The following is a 26,766-nucleotide window of genomic DNA, read 5'->3' as shown; positions in this document are numbered from 1 at the left end:
ATTTGCAGAAAAGTGAAATTTGTAAAGAGACAGTGGAACTTTTTGAGATACCTTTAGTTTCATAGACAAGACACTCTAACCCAATGTTTCTAAATGGAGATAATGGATTGGGTATGTGTTGGGAAGAAGTGGCTTTCACTGGGGTTTGGGACCAGGGTTGATACACACACTAGGGAGGTAGGTTTCAAGGTCCCTGTTGGCACCTAATGAGATTTTCTTATGCTGAATATAAAGCTAGCTGAGAAGGAGGAAAAGCAATACATAGTCACCATATATGAGAGCTTACAAAAAAGACCCAATGCATTTTATTTGAGCTTTTATTTATTTTTTTTGTTCAAAGAAATCCATGCAAAGGGAAAGAGAGAAAGAGAGATAGACATGGTAACCATGTTCTAGCAGCCAAACATAGGAAAATAATTTGGCACGACTTGATTTTTTTTTCTTTACAAAAGGACAATCTATACTACCACTAAAATTTATCTGCCTCATAAAGATACCATTTCATTTCAAAAACATAACACATGGTTAGTTTCCTACTTAATGGCTAGAGGAGGCATATGAGATTAAAAAAATAGAAAAAAAATAAGAAGGTGGTTCCTTTTATAGAGGAAAACCACAGGGTGCTGAAGGGCAGCACAGGTGCTGTGCACTAGGAATTCAGTGCACCAGGAAGAAAAAGCACACCACATAGATTGCCAGGCTGGTTAGAACCTTCAGGGGGGAATGGCCATTCCCACAGTTGCGAGAGACGACTATCTCATTGTCGTTCTGATTCACATGTTGCTTGCTTCCAGGGGTATCGTCCACATCCAGATCATAAGCCAGTTCTGCCAAAATTAAAGAAGAATTTTAAATACAGGATTACCAACATTATCAGGTGTACACTATTCACGGCTCAAGCACTTGTCTGGACTGCTGGGAAGGAAAGCTGCCAGGAGATGGAAAAGTGTGTGTGTGTGTGGGGGGGAGATAGAGGAATGATATAGCTAGAGGTGCTCCTTCCAGAGATCATACCAACAGGGAGCAACCTGGCTGTTTCCCTCTCGACTGTGGCTGTATCCATACCCTGCGATGCACATTGGGCCTTTGCAACATCTCATCCCTGGCAAAGCTCTACTTGAAAGTCATTTTCACCAGATCTCACTGGTATCAAAATCTAAGGTGCAGTGTGAGTGACTACATGTGTCTCCTTGTGTGTATGTGTTAATGGGGGAGGGGATATTGTGGACTCTCAGTGCAGCTTTCCTGGGTCCTGCACCCCATACAGATCCCCTCCTGGGAATCTTGCTTTAAAGTTAAGGATAGGGTAGTTTGTCATTAAAAGGTGTTTTATTTTTCCCAAACATTTCTTCTTATATATATGGTCTTTTCATCCCCTCTAAAAAAGCCCCAGAGAAAGTTAAATTGATCTAATACATAAGATTTAAACTACTAGTAAGCAAATTAAGACTAAGGAAATGTTAATAGGTAAGGATCTTCCTCTCTAACTGCCTATCGTTTATGATATCTTCATGATTCTGAAAAAGAAGTTGGGATATTGGGGTTGCCCTAATGAGAAAGTCTCTCAGAAGGCAAATCTAAGTAGATAGTGGTTTGTTAGAAAATTCAAGATGTCTAGCCCTGGCTCAGGTTCTTTCAGATTTGCTTTCCCAAATTTAAAGCTCAAATCTACTCCTTAGGCTTTTCTAGCCTCAGTCACTAATGTTTCTATTTCAATAGCTTGTGAAGGTGATGTGATGTGAGCAACTTCACCAGCCAACTGTCCTGTGGCCAACGGACCTGGAAAGAGTTCTTGGGGACACTGAGATGCATAGCAACAGGCACAGAGGAAATGACTGGCATTTTATAGCGGGAAGGAAGGAAGAGCTCCTCTTACAGGGGATGAAACAGTAAGTCACAGGAAGAAAAGTATGAAGACTCAGCTGGTCCAGGATGACTTTAGAGTAGGGCCCAAGATCAGGGTGGCTCTGAGGCTGACATTGGTTAGAGCAGGCAGCAAGGTGAAGGTGATCAAAACTGGGGGGGGATTACATAGACAGCAATACTATTTTCCAAAAGGATTATTGCAGTTTATAATGCCAGCAATGATGAGGGAACCAAATTTACTGTGCCTCAATTGAAAAAGTATATTGTAGTCAGTATACCATATCTCAGCGTTTCTTTAATTTGCATGTACTTGAAGTATTCATACTGAACATTTTCTATTTTAGTTTACTAATTATATTTCTCAATACATAACAGTTCATATTTTTTTTGCCTTTTTACCTAATGGGTATTGACATTTTTCCTATTAATTTAAAAATATTATTGAATCATTTAACTATGTTATTCAATACAAATATGTTATTGTGTTGTTAATCATAATTATTTTTCATGGCTGTATAAAGAAATGATTTCATAACTTTTGATATGCATGAATTTGACTATATTTTGCTCCTCTTAAGCTGAGAAAGTTTTTCTTCTTGAGCGCCAATAATAATTAAAATAAAAATTTCCAGGAAACCCTCTTACCCAGGGAAAAGCAACTCAACAGACTGTAATCTGGATTCTCTCTCTCCCTAAAATAAATACATACAAAGAAAATAAAAAGAGGAAAAGAACAAAGAGCAACACTTTACTTGGAAATCAGACCTCTTTCTCTGAAAGGTGAACTATGCAGAGCACATAGAAAAGGCTGAGGTCAGCTGTCACTCGGCAAGGATAACACAGGCTTAAGTCATGATCAGATTTCATCAAAATTGAGAACACATATGGTTATATCTGTTGAAAGGCAGCCTTGGGTCTCACAGCAACTTCTCAACTTAAATGAAAAGGAGTATTTTTTAGGATTTACCCGAATGAGAGCACTCTCAGAATCACTTTCAAATTCCTTTTCTGGATATTCCTCTTTCCCAATATTAAGATGAAACAACATCAATTAATGTTGCCACTAAGCGCTTATACTACTTATCTTGCTCTTCAAATATTCTGCAAGCACTAAATAATAGTATCATAGCAGTTAAGGTAAACCCAGCAGTTATCTTGATTCCAGTAGTTTCTAATCCTTTTTGCCACCAAAGACTTCTTTTGTTATTTCTATCTCTTGGACCCTATGTTTTGAAATGATAAATATGATTACCAACTATTGAGTCCTCATTGTGTGCCAGGCATTCTACTAAGCTATTTATATGTTATCTCATTTAATTAAACCTTCTCAACAATGTCATAAGGTAAGTATTATAAATCCCATTTTTTAAAGATGAGAAAGGTCAAACTCAGGTCAGTTTTTTTGCCCATACTGACACAGTGGATAAATCACAGGGGTCCTATTTGAATGCAGGTCTTACTCTGAACCTCATATGAAGCTATACCATCTCTTGGAAAAAATGTATACTAAACAGATTACAGTGATTAAGCATTAACAGACTCCTTCTTGAAAAAAATTCTTGATTAGTGAAATACATACTACCAGAACTCAGGAACCAACACATCCAGTTAAAACTGGGTTTCCTCCTCTGTACCTTCAAATGAGTCTGGCTGCCAAGCTGGCCAATGGAAGGGTAAAAAGATTTCTACAGCATGATTTGGGGGCTGTGGCACTGGACTTTACCAAGAAGCCAAGGAATGGAAGAAACACTGGATGAAACACCCAGCAGGATATTCCAACAGCTCAGTGGCAAAGGGAAGCTGCATCGGATGAGGCAGCCCAGTAATTATTTTGAACCAATGTCAAATTCCTTTCTGTAAACAATATTTAAAGATAATTCTCTTGCTCTATATTTATTAGAATATTCAGTTGTATGAGGAATAAAGTAGCACTGACACACACACACACACACACACACACACACACACACACACAAAATAAAAAGCAAGAGAAAAGTCAGTGTTTCCACATAAAACTGATCACAAACTTGATTAAGTAGTCTTATTAAGCTTTGTGAAATACTGAGAAGAGCTCTGGGTTTGAGAAGCCATATGGGAATTATCATATCAGTTCTATTTCCCTGAAGAAATCAGCAATTATGGCCAGGGCCATTAGATGCCCCAGGTACAAAGTTGGGTCAAGTCTTCTACCTCCAAAGGGCCCCAAGAACTATTCAGAATGATACATTGCTGTGTTTCCTAAGCTGTGGCTACATGTTTCCTGAGGCCCCCCATTTAGTAGCAGCAAATATATTCACCCAATCCGATAGCCAAGTTCCTAGGGCTTATATTGATAGAGACGAAGGGGGCAGATTAGCAGAGGAAGCATTATGGGAGATAGAGGAAATACGAGTTTTGGTCAAAGATAAATATGGACATTCTTGAACAGGGGAAATACAACCTAATTTAATTCAACAAGCTTAAAGGTAGCCTACTATGTCCCAAGCATTAAGCCTGAAGGTTGGAAAAAGACTTAGTATTTGCCTTCAGGAATCCCACACTCCAGCACTCTAGCAAGGAAAATAGACTAGTAGACAGGTCTACTTGGCAGAATGTAGAAAGGGCACAGATAAAGGCATAAGCAAAATACCACAGGGATAGAAGGGAGATATAAAAATTCCAAATAGAAGGATCTGGGAAGATTTTTTTGAACAGTTGGACTATAATTAATACCATGAAGGATGGGTGGAACTATGGAAGGGCTGATGAAATGGTTATTCATTTTAGGCAGAGGGTTCAGTTTGAGCGAAATCACAATATAAAAAATTGTCTGTAGGGAATACTTAATAGGAGCAAGTAGCCTCTATGATGGAAGGGAGCATAGAGTATACATTGTTGTGAGGTGTCTGTGTGTGTGTCTCTGTGTGTGTATGTCTGTACTGTGTTGTGGGTGATAAAAGGTAAGGCAGGAAGGACAATTAACAGCTAAATCATGGTCGATTGGGAATGCTAAAACTTTATTTTGTGGGCAATAGAGAGCCACTGAATTTTTTAAGTAATGAAACCACATAATCTGGTTTGTGTTTTTTAGAAAAATCATTGCTAACAGTTTGGAGGACAGCCTTAAGTGGGAGAGACTTGTCAGACATCTTGTCTTGGAAAAAAGAAGCCCGTGGGAACAGTGTCTGGGGATTAGACAGTAGCAAATATAATTTTAAAAAAACCTGACAAAGCTAAATATACAGCAAACCAAAACTTGCTCAGTTTGCTACAAACCAGATGTACTCGGGGAGTCACCACAAACCATTTTCTTTTAAATAATTCATATTTAATGTTCATCAGTGATTTTCCAGAACATATCTTTGTTGTATTAGGTACATATTGTAAAATGCACATAAAATATTTCTGACTTGCAGTTGATTATCAGTGAGAAACTTTTGGGTCAGCAAGATTTTCATGTTAAATCCAAATATCTGTTTCTCTTTGTAATCAGTTTAACTATGCCCAAAGGGTAGGTCCAAGAATCTGTACTGATTACACACTCAACTCTGATTCTCATTTTGCCCTGATGTCCTCTGTGTTGCAGATTAGATAAACCTTTAACATAATTATCAGTCATTAAGGTCTGCAAGTTATGTTGAAAGTTTTTTCTGCTTTTTCTGTTGGGTAAAGTACTCAGTGTGGAACCCTTTACTATTATTCAGTCTCCTGGTGGATGGAGTTCCTCAGGAGGCTACACCAGACTTACTGTGTCATTGGCAAGTCATTACCCACTCCTCTGGGAATCAGTCACCCCATCTGCTAAATAAGAGTGTTGGACTGGATTGACTCTAAATTTCCTTCTAGTTTTATTTCTCTCTGATTCCAAGGCTCTTAGGGGCCAGTGAGGGACACAATTTGCTGCAGTCTGCAATCATTTCTCTGTCCACAGCAGCCAAGATGGCTGCCCTCAGCAGAGCCTCCATCAACAAGTAGGTTCAATCAGTTGCTTCTCTTGGAATGTGAGTTTTTCTGGTGGTCATGATAAGTTACCAAATTTTGAATCCTCTTTCTTCTTTAGTTGTTCTAATATTGGATAAGGGACGCCAGCAATAAATAAGTCCACGCTGGACTGTCATTATTTTCTTTAAACCCTGGCCTAATAACTTCCACTGAGGCCAGTACACGCAAAGCTTTTGAGGGGGAAGTGACTGGACCTGGGGTGCATCAAGCAGTCATGCACAGGCAGCCAAAGAAGATCTCTCAGCCAGTGAGATAAGCCTTTGCTTGGGCCCTTACAAAGCCAATGAGGTTTTAAGCATATAATAGGAAGCAAAGCTCACGGCATCAAGGAGGGAGATGCATTGCTCTAGGGCAGCGATTTTCAAATGGTGTGCCACAAGAGGCACATTGATGTGCCACAAGACTTTTTAAAACATGCAATACCCGACTATTTAGTCAGGGGCATGGACCTATTTTCTCTTAGATTGTCAAATAAAAAAATGACAACAGCCAACACAAAAATAGCCATCTGGTATGAATGAATCAAAATTATACCTATTTTTTAAATCAGATTGACAGAAAATATAGCTTTTGGTGGTGCCACAGAATTTTCGTAATTAGTTTATGTGTGCCACGAGATGAAAAAGGTTGAAAATCGCTGCTCCAAGGGCCTCACCCTCACCAGCAGGCAGACTTCATAGGGCAGTCTGAAAGAAGAGCTGCTATCAAAATGCCACGGGAGAGAATGCTGCTGTTGAGCCAAACATGGGGGTTTCTTTCTTGCCAAGCTTGCACCAGCAGATGGCTTCAATCTGGTCCCAATATAGCAACAGAGCAATACGACTACCCCTGTGTTTTGCATTTGCTGTGTACAGTTGGCCCCCAAGACATGAATATGCGAAACCTTCAGTACATTAGTTGGCAGACCCCAGAGGCTGAAACTGAGGAAATCTCGGGAGAAATTATGTTCATTGCACTACTGCTCACTCTGCTGCCCATTCCCACAGAAGCCCTTGGGTTCTGCCATTCACATATGAATCCCAAACAGATCTTGGTTTCCTTATCTTATCCTCAACACCATCCTCCTTCATGCCATACCAACCCCCCCTCCTATGTGAACTTTTAGGTGTGAAATGACTACCTGGACTTGAAAGCAGAAGAAAGTGACTTTGTGAATGACCCTTGGGTTTCTGAGAGTCTAGGTTTTCTTCTTCAGAAATCAGATGAGGAGGGAACTGGCACAGTTGTGGCTTCTGGTTTTTAAGTGGTCTAATGAGATTCCTTTTAGAATGGGCCCATTTCATTATGCACCTTCATGATAAACAAGTGAGCTGCCAATCTTGCCTACTAAATGATCATAGATCCTGGGAATAATGGCTGCTCCTGGAAGAGGGCTGGGGCTGTGAGATGCTCACTTCTTTGTTTATAGCTAATTTTAGCCTGCAAACATCCTCAGTTGCAACTATGGTATGTTGAAAGAATACAGTGGCTTTTCCCATTAGTATAGCCATGACCTTTGTTATTATAGGCCTCTGCCTCTCAATCTGGGGTGTGTATATCTTCAGATTACACTACAGTGGGTTGTGAGTACATGAAGCCATGGCATACTTCTTCCTAATGATTTAGGGGGGAAGCACACCATTTTATACTAAAAAATGCAAGGCCTTAAGATAGAGTAGAAATGCACCATTTTCAAGCTCATTTAAGACTTCATAAAATATTTCAGGTTAATTAGGACTTTCAGAATTTTGAGAAAAGTTTCAATAGGGTGATTTGAGGAAAGAATAGGAGTTGATTTGGATTCACTGAATACTGATTAGTCTTCAGAGATATTTGAGAGTGAGTGAAATGAAGCACTGTCACCTTAACTGTGTGTGAAATATTGTGGCTTTGCTATCAATGCCACATCACCTAACTAGTCTGTAGAACCAAACTTTGTTAGAAGATGCCTCCACAGTTCTAACTCAAGATGGCTTTGGAAATGCTGCTTGTTGTTATTCTTGCTACATAAACAGCCTTTACTTTTAAAGTCAAGTTCAGTTAGGTCTTTTGGACACTTAAGCATTTAAGCTCTACCCTAGAATTGCAGATATAGATCCTCAATTGGGAATGAAGGATAAGGGCAATTTTGTGAAGGATTTTTATCCAAAGCTAAGTATTTTAAGGAAATTTTATACAACCTCTGGAAACTTACACTTACTTTTGTGATTCACAAAAATGATGTGAAGCTGAAACCACGTTAAAAAATTGATCAAGACTAACTGGTTTGGCTCTGTGGATAGAGCGTTGGCCTGTTCAATTCTGGTCAAGGGCATGTACTCCCCAGTAGGGAGTGTGCAGGAGGCAGCTGATCGATGTTTCTCTCTCATCGATGTTTTTAACTCTCTATCCCTCTCCTTACTCTCTGTAAAAAATCAATAAAAATATTTTAAAAAATTGATCAAAGAATACACTCTGTCCTCATTACTTTTAACAGAAATTTAGTAGTTTAGATTCACCAAGCCCTGTTTATAATATAAATTTCAGGCATGATGCAGTACAGAGGTATGTATACATCACTGGGATTTGAGGATGCAGAAGGAAAACACAAACTGTCACTTGTTGTAGCCAAATCCAATTGCTTTTGAGTGATCAGGAGAGTGAGGGAGTGGCCTTATAGTCCCTTGGAGGCCAAGCTCCAAGATGCTCAATGAAAAATTATTTGATAGAATTTGGGGTAGGGATTTAGATATACTTGAATGGGAAAACCCAAAGTCTGGTAATCTTCAATTTTTAATCAGCCTTAGTAAATCTTACAAAAAGTGTATCTGAGACCTAAAATGCTTACAATGTCTTGGTAATGCCCCAAAGCAAGGAAAATTACTATTATAATAGTTTATAGGTTAAAATGGCTTACATTCTGAAAAATACTCAGCCTGGGTGTGAAAACATTGCAGGCCAGAAATCAACAGCAGGCAGGTATCCTCATGAATGATAGATGAAAAGCCTCCCTCAGCATCAACAGCATTTGGAGGAATTGAGACTACAGTGGGGCCTTGACTTACGAGTGTCCCAACTAATGAGTTTTTCAAGATACGAGCCATCTCTCGGCCGATTTTTTGCTTTGAGTTGCGAGCTAAAATTCGGGTTACGAGCCAGCTTCAGATACCCCACTGCTAGTTGGTGCAGCGAATGTCACAGTGAACGCTACAACATCAGCCCAGCATCACGTGTCTCATTCGTTCACTTTTTGATTTGACATACGAGTAATTTGAGTTACGAGCTCTGTCACAGAACGAATTAAACTCGTAAGTCAAGGCCCCACTGTATTTTCCCCTCAGTTTACTTGGAAGAACACATTGTCATCCTGGCTCTAAACTCCTACCTTCCCATCTTCGGATCTAGACTATCAGTAATTCCCCATTCTCACATTCACACAGGCATCATCTCCTCTTTCCTTCAGCCTCTCTCCTTTTCCACTGCACCACAGTCCTCAATACCCCATAGATAAAATACTCACTGCTTTTCAATGGCCCACTGCTGTTCAGGAAGAAGAATGTTCTATTGTGTGACAGCAGGAACAAGACAACACTCTTCTTAAATCACGTGTCTCTCTTCCTCAAAATCTTCTGATGGTTCTCTACTGTATGTGGGATAAAGCCCTCATTCCTTAATATGGCATTCATGAGCTTCTGCATCTCATCTTGTCTTCCTTTCCAGTTTCAACTGCCTATATATTTTCCCAAGTACCATATACTGTAGTCACACTATCCCATTTATCATTTGCTGAAAATGGCAAGTATTTTAAAGTTCCCATATTTTTCTTCATGCTGTTCCTTCAGCCTGGTATTCTCTCTCTCTCTCTCTCTCTCTCTCTCTCTCTCTCTCTCTCTCTCTCTTACATGATACCTCTTCCAGGAAGCCTTCCCGTCTCATCTACCCAAATTAATCACTTCATTCTCTATTTATTAGATTGTACTTGTATTATACCACTAATTTAAGTTGAGTTAGTCATTGCTATTTTCCTCTCCTCAACTCGACCATGAGCCTCATCAAAGTAAGAAATGAGTCTTATTCCTCTCTAGCTCAAACACAGTACAATACTTGGCTAGCACAAACATTTAAAAACATGCTTGTTGAATGAATGAATGAATGAATCAATGGCTACATGAATAAACACATATCCCCAGTCTACTGAGAGTGTGCAGGTGAAGGGCTACCTCCTTAGTGGAAACACTTCCCAAGGAGTCTATTCTCATTAACTGATGATTTCCTTAGGAGAAGGAGTCCTGCTGAGCTATGAGAAAGACAAGACAAAGAAAGGGCAATGGATGAGGCTCTGGAAGTAAATGGCATGGCTCAAATCCTTGCCTCTAGATTCCAAAGCCTTTCTGACAATAGCAAGTTCTCATTACCCACAGCATCCATTCACAACAGTGTGAATAGAATCTACAAAGATTATTTTCTTATTCCCTTTTGCTGCCTGGAACATGATGCCTTGCTATGTAAGCAGCTGACACATGCTTGCATTCTGTGTGCCATGCCGGACAGAAAATAGGTTTTCTGGTGAGCAGGTTCCATTTATTTTTCTCTTTGTACCTTCATGACTGGGTTCCCATACTTTTGACGCTTGCCTTTGCTTCACAATCTATCTATCTCTGGGCCACACCTTGCCCTTTCCATCACCACTCATTCCCAAGTGCAGGAGCTGCTGGTGATTGAAATTTCAGTGCCTGCTTCGGTGACATCAAAATATAGCTTCATTAATGAAGTCCCTTGCTTGGCTATAATACTACAAAGCATTAAGACTTCAGTCCTGGCAGTACAGTAAAACATACCAGCACCCTATTCCCCTAATAGAGGTCCGTGGGATGACTGCCAGGAAAATACAATTATGTGCTGGCATAGGAATAAATACAATTCCTTAACCTAAAAGTCCTGTGTTTTCATCCTCCCCCCTTTTCCATTTCTCTACTCACTTCATTTTCTCTTTCCATTGCTCTTTAAACTCATGTCCTATGTCCAATTATTCTCTTCTGTCCAGTCATTGCTCTACTAAGCATTCTCTCCTGTCTCCACAATGTTCTTTTCCATATCCTTAGGCAAAGGATAAGGTTGGAATCCTCCGATAGATTTTGAATCTTATAAATGCTTTTCTATTCCTTCCCACTTTGATGTAAACCTCTAACCTGGGTTTCATTTATTTTAGCAAAGGTTATAATAACTCTTTCCTTAAGCTTCCACCCTTATTGTTTTATTCCCTTATTGTTTATCTTTCAGCACCATTCCTGCTTCTCAACCCAGATTCCATTATTGGCTCCTGTAGCGCCACAGACCTCTTTCTATGGCACTGCCTGATCTCCTGCACCTGCTCATAACCTCTTTGCTCAATTTCCCTTCTCTCTTTCCCTCTTTCAGTTTTTTCTTGCCCCATAACCATGCCATGTTAGTTACTGCTGTTTGATTGCCTTGTCTTTCTCCTAGGGGGGAAATGATTTAGACTTAAATAAAAAATTTAAACTTTCTAACACTTAGTGCAACCAGAAAATTATGTAGGCTGCCTCTAGGCAGTGAGATCTATCTCCAGAGGTGGTCCATGACAGTTTGGGTAGCCATTTGGTAGAGATATTGGTGAAGGGATTCAAACATAGAATAAAGGTGAAGGTAAATAACTTCTGATGACCCTTCCAACCCTGAATTCTAGAATTTCATTCAAGTTTTTAGAGGTCTCATAGCAGGTATGAAGGGTGAAGGGATAGAGTTCAAGTGATCTTTGCATTCGTACCTTTTGACACAGACACTGTCTGGAGGGGAATCTAAAGGGCTGCTTTGGATCTTCTCTCAAAGAAAGGGATCCGTGTCTTTTGTGACTCACAACTAGCTTAGAGAGGAGGGCTTTAAGTTTGCCAAGGAGTTATCAACCAAGACATAATTTAAAGGGAGTCACTACTGACCTGCCTAAGGTGGGGAGAAAGAACCACATAATCTTTCTAGCTTGCTAAACTGGGGCTAGGTCTCAAAAATCATGTGAATGTTATCAGGTAGTATATATAGTCATGTGAGGGCACTGCCTATGTAGAAGGTGGAGCAACCAAGTCAGGAATTGTTTACATAGAATTTTTACCTACTAATGAGCAAGGATTAGCAGTAATTCACAGGTCATAGGCATCTTTTTTATTCTTCTTAAAAATATTTTTTATTAATTTCAAAGAGGAAGGGAGAGGGAGAGAGAGAGATGAGAGAGAATCATAGATCAGCTGCCTCCTGCACACCCTACTCTGGGGATGGAGCCTGCAACCAGGGCGTGTGCCCTGACTGGAAATTGAACCATGACCTCCTGGTTCATAAGTCGACACTCAACTACTAAGCCACACCAGCCTGGAGGTCATAGACATCTTGCTCATAATGGTATCACTCAGGATCCAAGGGAATAAAATTCATCAGATAGAGAAAATTCATTTTGGGAATGCAATTAGGACATAACTTGGAAGGAACCAAGGAGAAGGCAACTGAGGAGAAAGAGCTGAATGACCCTCATACAAATAGCTCTGTGAGCACTAGAACAAGTCCAAAGGGAGGTAAGAAAAGGTAAAAAGATGCCAAATGGCCAAAACCCATGTTTCTAAAGATGTAAAAGGGAAAAGGGAAAATTCTACTATAAAGGGTGGCAGCCAGATGGTCAGATTACTAATAAAAAGTATAAAAACCAGCCAGAAGATATTGAACCAAAATAAAAGGAAGATGCTATTGGTAAAAAATGAACACTTTAATTAAGTACGGTCAAGGGGAGCTCTGGTTTCTTATAACTAAGAAGGGGCATGAGTTTTCCATATTGTTTTTACCTGTCTAGAGTACATCAAATATACTCATTAACCAAGACAAATACATCTACCTTATTATTGGTCAAGTCAAAATAAGAAGGGAAATGGCCAAGAAGAACAAGGCATTATACTATAAGTATAATAGAGGTAACAGAAAACAAATGATGAGATTTTAGAGTGAAAAGACTTTGAAGGACCAATAAAGAAGCTACGTTTCAGTACATTAAAATGTAATCATTAACAGCAAAAAACAGATAAAAACTGGGACGTTATAGCCTGGCAACTTAAACTTCTGGATATATAAGCTAAATAAATAAATAAAATAAATACACTAACCATTTTGCAATTAATAAAAGGAAGACAGGGAATAGGAGTGATCATACTAATTGCTTGATGAAAAACAAATCAAACATATAAAGTAGTTTTTGGTATTGCAAGAGAGTGAGGGAGGGTCAAGATGTGGCACCAGTAATCTCATGTGCTTCTTGTCACTTTACTTCATGGGGCTTTTCAGAACCATTAAAAAGAAAGGTTAGACTGGAAAGTTCCCCTTGCTCCAAGCTAAATCCCAAAGGATTCTTTTTTCTTTAAACAATTTTATTGAGGTATAATTTAAATACCATAAAATTCATCCATTTCAAGCAAATTTCAAATGTACAATGCAATAATTTAATGAGGTGTGTAACCATAATCAATTTTAGAACATTTTCATCAGCTCAATACCCAATAAGATCCCTCATGCCAGTTTATATGTATTCTTTCTTTTTCATCTTGAGCTCTCTGCAGCTTCCAATACTGTTGGCCATTCTCTGCCTTGAAACTTGGTGTCCCCCTTACTTTCCTCCACAGCTTCCTCCTGGGTCCCTCTTCTGCCTCATAGAAATTTCATTTGCAGGCTGTTTTTCTTAAATTCTATTTCCTTTGCAGGCTACTTTCCTTTCTCTTGGCCTTCTCCTCGTCTCACTTTACAAGTTTTGAATGCTGTCATCTCTGCCCCTAGTTTTATCTATCACCGAGGATTTCTCAACTTACTGAAAAGTAAATGCCTCTACCTAGCCATATAATTTTCCAAGCAAGAAACCTGCAAATCACCTTATATTCTTCCTCCTTTTTTATGCTGCAGGCCTAATTAATTATGGCATCCTGTAAATTGTTTCCTTAATATTTTGTGAATTCTCCTTCCCATTGCCATTGCTTGCTATTGCTACTAATTAGATTATGTTCTCATCATCTCTCACCTGGAGGACTGTGGCAGCCAGCTGTCTTATCCTCCAGAAAACCATCCTCCACATTTATTTTCTATGCATATTCCTATGATATGCATAGAAATATTTGCATGTTAATACAAGTAGAACGGCCTCATCCCTTTTAATCCTCTCAAGAAATACCATAGCATGAATATAACACATTTAGCCATTTCCCCTTTGATTGTAATTTAGTTTGTTTCTAATTTCTCCTGGCAAAACAATGCTGTGGTGAATATCCTCTGACATACACTTCTACATTTATATGGTGTATTTCTACATATGCCTAGAATAAACCTGGCATGTAAGAATGAAGGCTGCATGGGAAGTAAATTGCAGGACAGTAGGACAAAAGTTGGGAAAGACTAGTTGGAAAAGATTGGGAGAGAAAGGAGATATTTTCTTTAAATGATGATCTAGCGCCCTGGCCAGGTGTCTCAGTTCGTGGAATGCATTCCCATGCACCAAAACGCCCCTGGTTTGATTCCTGGTCAGGGCACATGCCTAGGTTGTTTGTTCAGTCTCCAGTCAGGTGTGTATGTTTCTCTCTTGCATCTCTCTCTCTCTCTCTCTCTCTCTCTCTCAAAAATCAATAAACACACACACATATGTATGCACACACACACACACACACACACACACACACACATATACTATCTAATAATAGACAAACATGGTAATTGACCATACCTTCGCTACACATTTCATTGGCTAATCAGCGTGATATGCAAATTAACAGCCAACAAAGATGGTGGCTAATTTGAATACTGCAGGCAGGGTGGGACAGCGCCATCCCGCCTGCCCCGCTGCCATCTGGGCCTGCTATTTGCCACCCGGGGCGGTGGGGCCGGACAGCGCCATCTGGGCCTGCTATCTGCGACCCGGGGCGGCGGGTGCCCCTGTGCGTGACCCAGGAAGGCGGGGCAGGCACCGAGGGATCGGGCCTGCCATCTGCTACCCGGGGAGCAGGCCTAAGCCAGCAGGTGGTTATCTCCTGAGGGGTCCCAGACTGTGAGAGGTCACAAGTGGGGCTGAGGGACACCCTCCCCACCCCCCCTCCCCTGCCAGTGCACAAATTTTTGTGCACCGGGCCTCTAGTATGTGTATGTGTGCGTGTGTGTGTGTGTGTGTATATATATATATATATATATATATATATATACACACACACACACACCCCCCTCATACATACACATATATGGACATTTTAGAAAAAAGGAAAAAAAGAAAATCAGTATTACACTAAACTACAGAAATTGGATTGTGGAGCACATCCTAGTATATAACTTGTCACTATGGCCTGTTTGTACCCATTTTACTATTGTTTTTAATTTTTATTTTCACAATTTTATTTTGGAGGATGTTGAGGATACTTATCATAGAAGAGAATCTGAATCAGTAAGAGGGTGAAAAATAAGTCTTTTGAGAAAGTGCTAAAGGAAATATAATTGTCAGGTGACCCTTGATACACTTCTAAAATGGTGACATTTGGTCCTGAGACCCACTTGACCTAGGATTTTTAATGCCAGTAATAAGTTCATAGCTCAGCCTGCAAATCCACAACTGCATAAGCCCCAAACAACAATGTAAAGTGAAAATCAAAATGAGCAAACTGTAATTAGGTATGCAATTACACCAGAGAAAGCAATTCACTAACGGAATTACCACGATTAAAGATGCATTCTCCTTAAACAGAGATTGTTTTCTTTGATTGATTTGTCCCAATCAGTACTCCCTATGTCATTCAGAATACCAGTCAGACAGCAATTTCTGTTGTCTTTTTAATTTTTCTGCCAAGAGATTAGAAGAAGTAAGTTGAGCTTCTCCAGTCTCTATAATTTCCTCACAAATGGCAGGAGTATTAACAGAGGGCTATAGAGACAGATTACAGCTTAGGTCACCCAGGGGAGAAATCTGAAGCCCCCCTTTGACTAACAAGAAGGTAAGTAATCCTCAAATCTTTTTTTTCCTTAGTATTAAGCCTAAAACCAAGTTTAGGGGGCCTCCTTTTCAACTTGATTTTTTTTGTTTGTTTCACCTTTCTCATGCCCCAGCCAGCCAGCCAGGCAGGCAGCAGTTAGAGGTTGTGGGGCCCTGATAACAGACATAGGCAGCATTCTTCACTTAAGGGTTTCTTTCACCCTACCTTCTTGACCTCACACTACTTTTTCCTTTTCACTAGAGCTTCTTTCCCTAAAACCTCTTCTAAACCTTGTCATTTCCAGAGTACTTCTTTTTGGGGAAAAAGGGTTAAAATATATCAAATTATGGGTCCTTATCTTTGGTATCATTACCTGAGTCCTTCTGAAACATTTTGGTTTAATGTATTATCATGAATAACCCCTTGAAGTGGATGAATGGTGGATGTGGTAGCCCAAGATGAATGGAAGGGTTTATGTTAAGTATGGTTAGTACAATGCAATTGCTTAATTAAACAGTTTGAGTACTGGCAATATTTATTGATGGGTAGCAAGCCCTCACTTAAAATTGTTGATAGGTTCTGTGACTTTAAGTGAAATGATATATAACTAAACCAATTTTACTATATGTTAATTGATATAAACAATCATTAAATTCCTATGTCATTCTCAATGTTATAAGGAAACTACATTGAAGAAAATGATATTATTTGAGGAACTGCTGTATTGGGAATCAGGCAGGCCAGGCACTGCAGCTATAGGGTAAGACATGAAGCAGACCCTCAAGGAGCTCTCCAGGAGCTCTAGCAGGAGATGGACACATGGTATAAAAATGAATGTGAATTTGGGTATCTATTGTTTGCTAGAAATTGGCCTCGAGGAGCTCTCTATCCTGTTAAGATGAGGTGAGTATAAAAATAACTGTTTCCAAGTTAGAATGTGCTAAGTGCCACAAGAGAGGCATGAACCAAGTGTGGGAATTCTGAGCAAAGGCAGATCCTGTTGAGAGTTCTGAAAAGGGAAACCTGGGAAAGTCTGAACCATAGACATCTACTGCTCTGCCCCTATGCAGAGAATAGAGAATACTTTCTTTTCTTTTTTTTTTTTAGAAAAATTTTAAATATATTTTTATTGATTTCAGAGAGGAAGAGAAAGGGAAGAGAGATAGAAACATCAGTGATGAGAGAGGATCATTGCTTGGCTGCCTCCTGCACGCCCCCCACTGGGGATCGAGTCTGCAACCCTGGCATGCATCCTTGACCAGAATCGAACCCGGGACTCTTCAGTCCTCAAACCAGTTAGGGCATGAATTGTAATCTTTATGTGCTTCACAAGCAAGTTACTTAAGTTATTTGAGAAAACCATGAATGTTAAACTTTTCTCTGGAGAAAAACTGCTCTGGAACCTAAGCAAAGCTCTCATGCTTTCACATTATGTTACCTCTCTCTCTCTCTCTCTCTCTCTCTCTCTCTCTCTATATATATATATATATATATATATATAGCCTAATATGCAAATTGTCCCCTCAACCAGGAGTTCGACCACTCGCTATGACATGCACTGACCACCAGGGGGCAGCGCAGAACATGGGGCATTGGTGGCGCTGGCAGCAGGTGGCAGTGGAGGTACTGCTGGCCTCGATGGGCACAATTGCCCTGCCAATCGCCCCACAGACAGTGACCAGCGGCAGTGGTGGGGGGCGGGGCTGCTGCCTGGTTCCCAGGCACAGAGGGAGCTGGGCAGGGGCCCGATGACTCAGGCGGAGGGGGGGGGTGTGCAGGGGCCCAGGGGTCAGTTGGGACCCGCCTTTCCACGCCAGATGCTCATGCTTTGATCGTCGGCCAGGCCTAGGGATCGCACCTGTGCACGAATTTTGTGCACTGGGCCTCTAGTATATATGTATATGTATATGTGTATATATATGTATATGTATATGTATATGTATGTGTATATGTATCTCATCTTAATTGTTTGATGATCCAAATTGTTCAGGGAAGAATTGTGTGCTTTTGTCTTCTTCACTGACAGGAAACCCAAGTCACAGGGCCAGATGTGCAGAAGGCATGGATTACTGGCTATGCCTTGTCACCTGCAGGTTTGCTATCACTGTACTCAGAGAGATTTCCAATGCACTGCCTCACTGGTGTTCAGTGTACCTGAGCACAGGCACAGTGGGGTGTAAGTGCTCTTCAAATGAAACCCTAAACCCTTTCAAACACTTGGCAATCTACTTTCTCAAGTTGGCGAGGCTCTGAAGATTTCGCTCTGTACATTTTTCCAGTCTAGTTGAAGTTGAGAGAGATTTGGAGAATTTCTTTTAAATGTAGTCTCATTGAAAAAGGAGGGCTTTCCCCCCTGGAATTTTTGCCATTAACTATCTGTCAGTTTATTTGCACATTTTATAAACTGAAGAACAAACATATTCCCACTTAAAGATAAAGGAATTTGGATAGGTTATCTTGCCAGTCCTGATTATTGAAATGAAGACAATTAAAAGTCAGAGATAATGAAAGAGGTCAGATAAGATGAGATAAGGGAGTGACAAATCCCATGTTTCATATTGTCATTCCTGCTTAAAGAAAGAAAAATGAATTTAATTCAACCATGTAGGACATACCTCATTGAAGAAGTAAAGACATATACCACTTTCCAAAGAGTTTCATACTGAGAGGTACCACTGTGCTAGCAATGATTGCCCTCCAACTTCCCTTCCCTCACTACCTTCCTCCCATTGCCTATTTTATTTTTTAAAAATATGTTTTTATTTATTTTTAGAGAGAGAAAGGGAAAGGTATGGGAACATCAACTGCCTGCCTCCTGCATGCCCCCAACTAGGGATCAAGCTCACAACCCAGGCATGTGCCCTGATTGGGAATTGAACCAGTGAACCCTTGGTTCATAGGTTGATGTTCAACCACTGAGCCACCCCGGCTGGGCCCATTGCCTATTTTAAAATATCAACTCACCTTAGGTGAGAAGCACATTGGTACTGTTATTATGGGAAGGTTTCATCTAGTAGATTGGTAAATAGAGACTATCAGCTTGAATTACTGAAATTAGCAAGGCTAATGCAATGTCACTATTCAAAACAGTGCCAATTTGGAATTTCTTAATGGCCTCAGGAGAGGGAGTCTTTATATATCCTACAATCTCTCTCCATTCTTACCTAAATTCCTTCTCATAGATGTCATGAATGGCCCATTTTGTAGCCAACACAAACTTTGTCCAGTAAAATAATGTAGGGAACTCAGAATGAAAAGAGATTAGCTGTTCCTGGCTCTGTTATTTTAAAGCAGAAATAACTTTGGCTTCTACTGATTCATAGACAAAGCATGAAATACAAAGCATGCTCAACTCTAGATGCAGCATGAAAAGGACCTTAAAATATGCCCAAGAGCAAGTAAAGGACTTATTAAAGGGAAGAAAAGAGGCACTTTTCACACACTCCCAAACTCTTTAGTCCTATCATATCAGTAATCTTGCTTAAGAATTTCATTTTCTTTACATTTCTTCTCCCTTTAAATATCCTCAGGACTCATAGGGCATCAAATATTGAAGTTCGTAAGACATTAATTTATTTATGTTAATTATGGGGGAAGGCATGTAAAGTGCACAATGGATAAAACTCGGAGCACTTGCAATGATTTCAATAGGGATTAAAAATCAGTTCTGTAGCTTTGATTGAACACCTGATAATTTATCATCAAGTTTCCTTTGGGAAGGAAACTTCAAGTATCTTCTATTGAAGATACTTGTGCATTTACCATTAGGAGATTTATTTTATATTTGATAACAGTGTGAACTGCAGCATTTGGGTGATTATGAAAACATTTATAAAATGATAATATGAAAAGCTTTCAAGCCACAGTACATAAAGCATATAGCTCTAAAATATACACATGCACACTAACTTTATGGGAACTCAAAAGAATAAAAATAGTGCCTGAAATACTTTTGGGCATCTTGGAATATTTGTGTGAAATAAAAAAGGTGAAAGAGTCATGAGAATTTTCCAAGCAGCATGAAAGAAGGCAGCCTGGTTCAATAATGTTTCCCCCAGAGGTAGTAGGTTCTAGTCTTGATTTTTCCCAAGATTAAAAATAAGTGACTTAGTGTCTGTGCCTCAGTCTTCATCTTCAATATAGTTAATGTAGTAAAGTAGGGCTTAGATGGAATTTGAATAGGCAGGCCAATTTTGATTAGATGCTAGTCTGTTTCCACAGGATTCGTTAGAAGTGGGGATCACTGCCATGGGGCCATGGTGAGAATGTTAGGATCTGGAAGGGCAGTGTTAGAGACTGAGTATCCCAGGCTCCTAAGCTTCTCCGAGGTCCATCACTTACTGGATATGTGACCGCAGTCCTTTAAATCTGAGCTTCTACTTGCAAATTGGGGATGATACTACTGCCTTCACAGGATGGTAGATAAAATTAAGTGAGACAATACCTATGTTCCAGTTCCTGGACCAAAGAAAGGGAAAAATGTTCAGGAATAGGGAGAAAGAAAATGGACATGTAAAACATGTTTCTGTCACTGAATAGATGTAGGGGAGAATTATGCAAGGCTGAGTTTGGGTATATTTAAACTTTGTTTAGAAACCAGTAAATAAAGCTGGGCTACAAGATTCCAAAGCACCTGGGGAGGAGGGAAGTCAAGCTGACTATCTAATGCTATGGAAACAATACAAAAAAAGTTGTTTTGTTGAATTCAAGTTCCTTTTTTTTAGAAAGTCAGTCCCTCGGATTTGTATCGAGATAGTTAGATTGAGATTGAATATGCAGTTAGTTGTACATAGCATTAAACACATTAGAAATAATTCAATTTACAAATTCTGCTCAAATAAGAAAATAAAGAGACCACTACATATAATATTTAAAAGATATAAAACGTTTTCTTATATAAAGTTCCAGCAATTATTTTGAAATGCCAGGTCCTAGATTTTCAGATAGAAATCAAGCTTTATTACTGATGAAAATCAACAAGCTAGCACATCAGGCATTTTTGAAATAATAAAGTTCAAAGACTTGCTTATGCCTTTTGAGGCTGTTCAATCTACTTGGTTCTTTATTTTCTGATGAGGTTTCCCTAAATTTTATTTCTCCATATCCAGGACACAGGGCCCAGGCATCAGTGAATATTTTATTTAGCCAGGCTCAACCTTACTTCCTATTTCCACTGTTCATACCCTGACTATTTATGAAGATGGGGTGTTCCTCTGCCCTCTGACATGGTAGGGTGGGGCTCAACCATTTCATCAGGCTTCGTGCCACACTCTTAGGCTGCTTCTAGAAGTGCACTGGAGCAGAGTGTGCTGGAGAGGTTAGGCCAACTCCAAATTATGAATTTATAACCTAGTATAGGAGTTAAGGATCTTAAAGAGAACCTAGGATCAAGCCTGGGATTTTGGCCCACCCTAGAATGACCTGTCATTGTTAATTTGGTTTGGACCCACTTATCAACCTTTAACTCTGCTACCAGTTCATCAGCTTCTTAAGAGAGATAAATCACAGAAGTGATAGGGATCTGTAGCCACCAAGAAATCTGACAGCCCCATGATTGTTGTACTTCTACCTGGGACAAAATTGAAAAGAAAATGAGTGTATATTTGTTCCCTTCTTTTTTAAATTTTATTTATTTATTTTTATTTATTTATTTATTTTTTAAATATGTCAGTAGTGGAACGATCCACCCTTTTTACTTGCAAAGTGTGAACAGAAAGCTACTATATTTCTCTAGGACATTTACAAAGAGTTTTCTTCACCTTAAGAAGAAACTGAATAAAGTAAATGTCCACTTATTTGTTCCCTTCTTAATTACATTTTCACTGTAGTCCTTCCTTATCCTCTCAGAAATTTGTTGAGTTCATGCTGTCTTATAGCTGAGCTGGGCAACCTTCCTGGGCTGGCACTGCTCAATCAGTACCCAATCCTCTCAACATGTCTCTCTCACTCATCATATATATATATATAGCTAAGTGACCGACTGTATGTCTGTCCGACTGGCCAACCAACCAGCTGGTACATATGACACGCACTGGCAATTTAAAAATAAACATTGACTCGCGCATGTGCCATACATATAAAGCTCTTGCTGGTGCCAATCGCACGCGCGTGTTTTGATCTGTCATTGTCAATTGTGAATTTGGTTGTTTTTGTTGACATTCTGAAGCTGAAAGAAAGTGGCAGTGTCGACAGAATATGTCTGAAGACCAACTATTGGCACAATGTACCTCTGACACTTCTATTATAGAGAAAGGGTGAATAGTGATATTAAAGTATTTTTTTTCTAATTAATTTCCTTTAAATGTGCATGAATCTGTGCACTGGGCCACTATTCAAAATACATTTCTGCAGGGCCCTGCATTTTGTTTAAGTGGTGATAGATGGTCATGAGAAAGTCAGAAAATCTCATCATTTCCAGTGATTTATACTGTGTACAGCCTAGAAGTACAAAAACAGTTTTAAAAAGGAGGCAGTGTAGTGTAATGGTAAAATTCCTGGATGGGGAATCAGAAAACAGAACTTTCAGTATTGGCTCTACTATATAACAACTCCGATTTTGGGAAAGTTATAAAATGTCTCTGAGCCATAGTTTCCTCACCTATAAAGCAGGGTTGCTGTGAGGAGATGTGAAAGCATTTAGCGCGGTGTCTGGAGTAGAGTAGGTGCCCAATAAATGTAAGCATTCCATGAAAAGGTAAACAGGAATGGGAGATCCCTGACCCCACTGGGCCCTCAAAATGTAAAAGGCCTTTCAAGGTCTAATGTACTGCATGCCAAAGTGCCAAAGCTTATAGGGAACTTTAATTCTTGTATACATTTTACTCCCGCTAAAGTAACAATTTACAAATTCTTTTTCCTCTCAAGGATTCTTTTGGCAGAACTAATACAAATATGTTAGTAACACAAACCACAAGAAGAATGAAAGATGAACAATCAATATAACCACTATAAAAATATCAGGCAGATGCTCTTCTTTCAACTGGTTCAAAGTTGCTAAGTTTTCATGCTGGTGTCTCCTTTTTAAACAAATATGTTGCTGCAGATGGTTTATATCCTTCCCATTAAACTGTTAGATTTCATATGTATGGGAGGTGCTAGGCAAAGATGCAGAAACTATCACATCTTTAATACCCCACTATAGTACAATCGGGCTTTTCCACCAACCACTGATCCATGTTCTTCCCAGCTTCACTGCATGTTCCTCTCCTGACCCCACAGTAGCCTTGCAGGAATGAATAAAAGCACACCTTGGGAGCAGTGACCACATCTCTTCTCAAAAGTAACCAGTGCCTCACTACTCTTCACTTTTGTATCTTTCTTCCCCTTGAGATCAGGTACTATTATAGGTAGCCTCTTTATTCTCATTGTACCTAACACTGCTAGCCACACACACAAAAAAAGGTGCTCAGTCAAAATTTGTGAGTTGAGTTGAAATAATTGGCTAAATTGAATTATATCTATGACCACATTCTCTTCATTCCTCATGCCCTCCCAAGTTAGTGGAGATGAGGGAAGTTTCCTGTGCTACCTATAGGGTCTCTCTACTTATACTATCTGTATACAATTAACCAGGAAACTTTGAAGGTCACTATTTTTTAAATCCTCACTCCAGGATATGTCTTTTAATGGATTTTTTTAGAGAGAGGAAGGGAGAGGGAAAGAGAAACACCAATGTGAGACAGAAACATCAATCGCTTGCCTCCCATATGCGCCCTGACTGGGTATCAAACCTGCAACCTGGGTATGTGCTCTGACCAAGAATCAAACCTGAAATGTTTCTGTGCACAGGAAAATACTCCAATTAACTGAGCCACATTGGCCAGGACTGAAGGTCACTATTAAAAATGAGTAAGTGGTCTGCTCTCAAGAGACTTTTGTAACTAAATAGTCCTTAATAGATTTATGCTTTTTGGTAGAACTGAGCCATGAAATAATTTGAAGTAAGAGGAAAAGAATTCCTGGGATGCCACAGAGCAGAATAGGCAGAGTTTGAGGAAGAGACAGGCCTGAATGCAAATCCAAGCTCTGCCTCTTGCCAGCAGTTAAGACTTTGAGTAAGTCACTTCACTTCTTCTGGTTCCAGTTTTGTCATCTCTAAAGTGAGCATTATTACCACAAGGCTGCTGAGAGCTTTCAATGAGAGCATTTATGTAAAGTTCCTCACAAAAGGCTTAGAATTTAGTGGGATCTCAATAAATATTTATTGATCAAAAGTGGAAGAATTACTTTAATTTTTCCATATGAAGCAGTCAGGCCCAGAACTGGACAATTGAGCTTTACATGTAGAGCTTGCCAGACTCCATCATGAATACCACCCACTCCCCGGCCCAATGTGTGCTGTTAGCCTGATGGATCCCTCCAAAGATGGTCATCTGATTGGGTGACACGGTGTCTTCTAGTGAGATGGGTGGACCATTTGTCTAAAGTGCAGGTGCAGGGGGAGGGAGTGATAGATTCAGGTGTGCTGCTCAGGAACTATCATCTAGCTCTAGACTCTAGCCGAGTAGTCCTCCTCTGGAAAGGACTGTGAGGCCTGCCCTATATGCAGGCTCTTCTGTTCATAGCACAGGAAACTAGGATTTCTTTTGGCTTCTCAATTTTTAATAAAAAAGACTCTGTCTACAATGGTGGTGATATGGAAGTTCAAACATGTACTGGCACCACTACTTGCTTCCCTACCCTTCTAACATATTTAGCTGTATTGCAGCTAAGCCTGGAAAGCCTACTAAAACCATATGGAGTATCAAATCTAATGTAAGCCATACATGTAGAGCTGCAGGTGTCTGATACAAAAACACTATAATCACCAACTGGTTTGTGCTGGAATAAGGTGAGCAGACACTATGCCAAAACATAGTCTCAGATCTCTTCCTCCTACAGAGAGCCTTATCCGCTCGGCTTAACCTCACTTCTCACCAACAGATACATAGAGCCCAAGGAGGCTACTATTGCGGTACCCTGTGATCTAACTCAAGCCTGGCTTCTAGGCCAGAGAAAGAGATTTGTTTAAAGTGATGAACAATTAACAAACACAAAAGCCTTAAACTCTATCCAGATGTCAGTAGCTCCCAAATGGAAACAGGGAAGACAGAATAAAATTACAAAGGAAATGTTCTCCTTTCCTTCGACTTCCTTTCCAGCATTAGTGACTCCCAAGCAAGAACTGTCTCAAGAGCCAGAAAGGCAGAGGAAAGGCTGGTGAGTATTTCTTCAACATTTCTCCTGCACTGATGCCACCAGGAAACTGTAAGAAAGGCATTCTTGTTTCAGGCAAGTATTTTCTATTTGTTTAAATACTACTTGAGTGATTCTGTATACCAGGCTATAGATTGAAAGCTGAGTTTCCCCGGTCAACCCTGTCTCTTCCCCCATCCTAGGGTGCTCATAAGTGAGGAAGATAGGTAGATAAGTATGGCACAGTGCTGCATATCCACTATTTCTCACCCAATAGACCCTTACTATGACTCTACAAAAGAAAACCACACAGTTTAAATACCCAGAACACTTAAAAAGTGTAGTGATTGAGGGTGGTAGGGGGAATGGGTGAAGTGGAGGATGTTATAAGGGGGATAAATGGTTATGGACGGAGACTTAACTAGGGGTAGTGAATACACAATACAGTGCACAGATGATGTGCTGTAGAATTGTGCACCTGAAACCTGTATAATTGTGTTAACCAATGTCACCCCAATAAATTCAATAAAAAGGAAAAAAATTATGCCAAATTTCTGGGTGTGGTCAAATTACACCCACTGAGCAGCGTCCTCCAATTCTGAGACTACAATAAAGAATTTTGCTTATGAAGGACCAAACGCATATTCTCTTAGGCCAGTGGTTCTCAACCTGTGGGTCGTGACCCTGTTGGCGGTCAAACGACCCTTTCACAGGGGTCACCTAAGACCATCCTGCATATCAGATATTTACATTATGATTCATAACAGTAGCAACATTACAGTTATGAAGTAGCAACAAAAATAATTTTATGGTTGGGTCACAACATGAGGAACTGTAGTTAAAGGACCAGAAGGTTGAGAACCACTGTCTTAGGCAGTCAAGCCAATAGTCCACAGCAGAGTCCTTCTAGATGGTTGCTTTTCTTCTATTTGAGTTCCCTGATTTATGTTTGGATCTATCCTTGCCTTTATCTCCTGAAATTGTGGTCAAAAGTCATTGACCAGTGTCTCTGACACTGAAGATTTTTTCCCCTTTCCCTTAGGAATACAGTGGGGCCTTGACTTACGAGTGTCCTGACTAACGAGTTTTTCGAGATACGAGCCATCTCTCGGCTGATTTTTTGCTTTGAGTTGCAAGCTAAAATTCGGGTTACGAGCCAGCTTCAGATACCCCACCGCTAGTTGGCACAGCGAACATCACAGTGAACGCCACAACATCAGCCCAGCATCACGTGTCTCACTTATTCACTTTAAGATTTGACATACGAGTAATTTGAGTTACGAGCTCCGTCACAGAACGAATTAAACTCGTAAGTCAAGGCCCCACTGTACTTTTCTTTCTGAAATATATAAAAGCAGTTTAATTGAAAAATCAACTTGGAATTCAACATACTCCATGTATCTGCCAAAACAGAATTTCAGAGAGGCCCAAATCCAACAAATAAAAACTAGAGCCCATTTACAACCCATGTTTTCCTCTTGACTTTACCATTTCTCATTTATTTACACATCAAAGAGAGTGCACGGAAGAGAGAGAGAGAGAGAGAGAGAGAGAGAGAGAGAGAGAGAGAGAGAGATATTCAGAAATCATGATCCCAGTTCCTAGAAATTGGGGACAAGAGGTGCCTTTCCTCATAAGAGAGTTCACTGCTGTGAATATTGTTCATCCTCATTACTGTCAATAGAAATCTTAATTGAAGTAAAGATGCAGCTTAAATTATAATGCCCTTGAAGCATCATTCCAAAGATTATTCTTCATGCAGAAAGATGTTATATTTTTCTGAGCAAACTAACATTTGGTA

General features: G+C 39.8%; 1 protein-coding gene and 1 non-coding gene across 2 annotated transcripts in view; both read right to left on the bottom strand.

Annotated features, from left to right (window-relative positions):
* Positions 1-303: 303 nt before the first annotated feature.
* Positions 304-26,766, bottom strand: part of GPC3 (glypican 3) — a 404,846-nt gene continuing 378,383 nt past the window's right edge. Inside the window, exon 8 of the mRNA XM_006082075.3 lies at positions 304-827. Within this exon, the coding sequence (XP_006082137.1) occupies positions 658-827 (170 nt within the window). The 3' untranslated portion in view covers positions 304-657. The remainder of the gene's footprint in view (positions 828-26,766) is intronic.
* LOC111827266 lies at positions 21,454-21,582 on the bottom strand. The gene has a single exon (XR_002830770.1).

This window comes from Myotis lucifugus, unplaced genomic scaffold (assembly GCF_000147115.1).
Source record: "Myotis lucifugus unplaced genomic scaffold, Myoluc2.0 scaffold_2, whole genome shotgun sequence".
Classification (NCBI taxonomy): domain Eukaryota; kingdom Metazoa; phylum Chordata; class Mammalia; order Chiroptera; family Vespertilionidae; genus Myotis; species Myotis lucifugus.
Note: the sequence above shows the minus strand (reverse complement) of the source record. Positions and strands in the feature narration are given on the sequence as shown.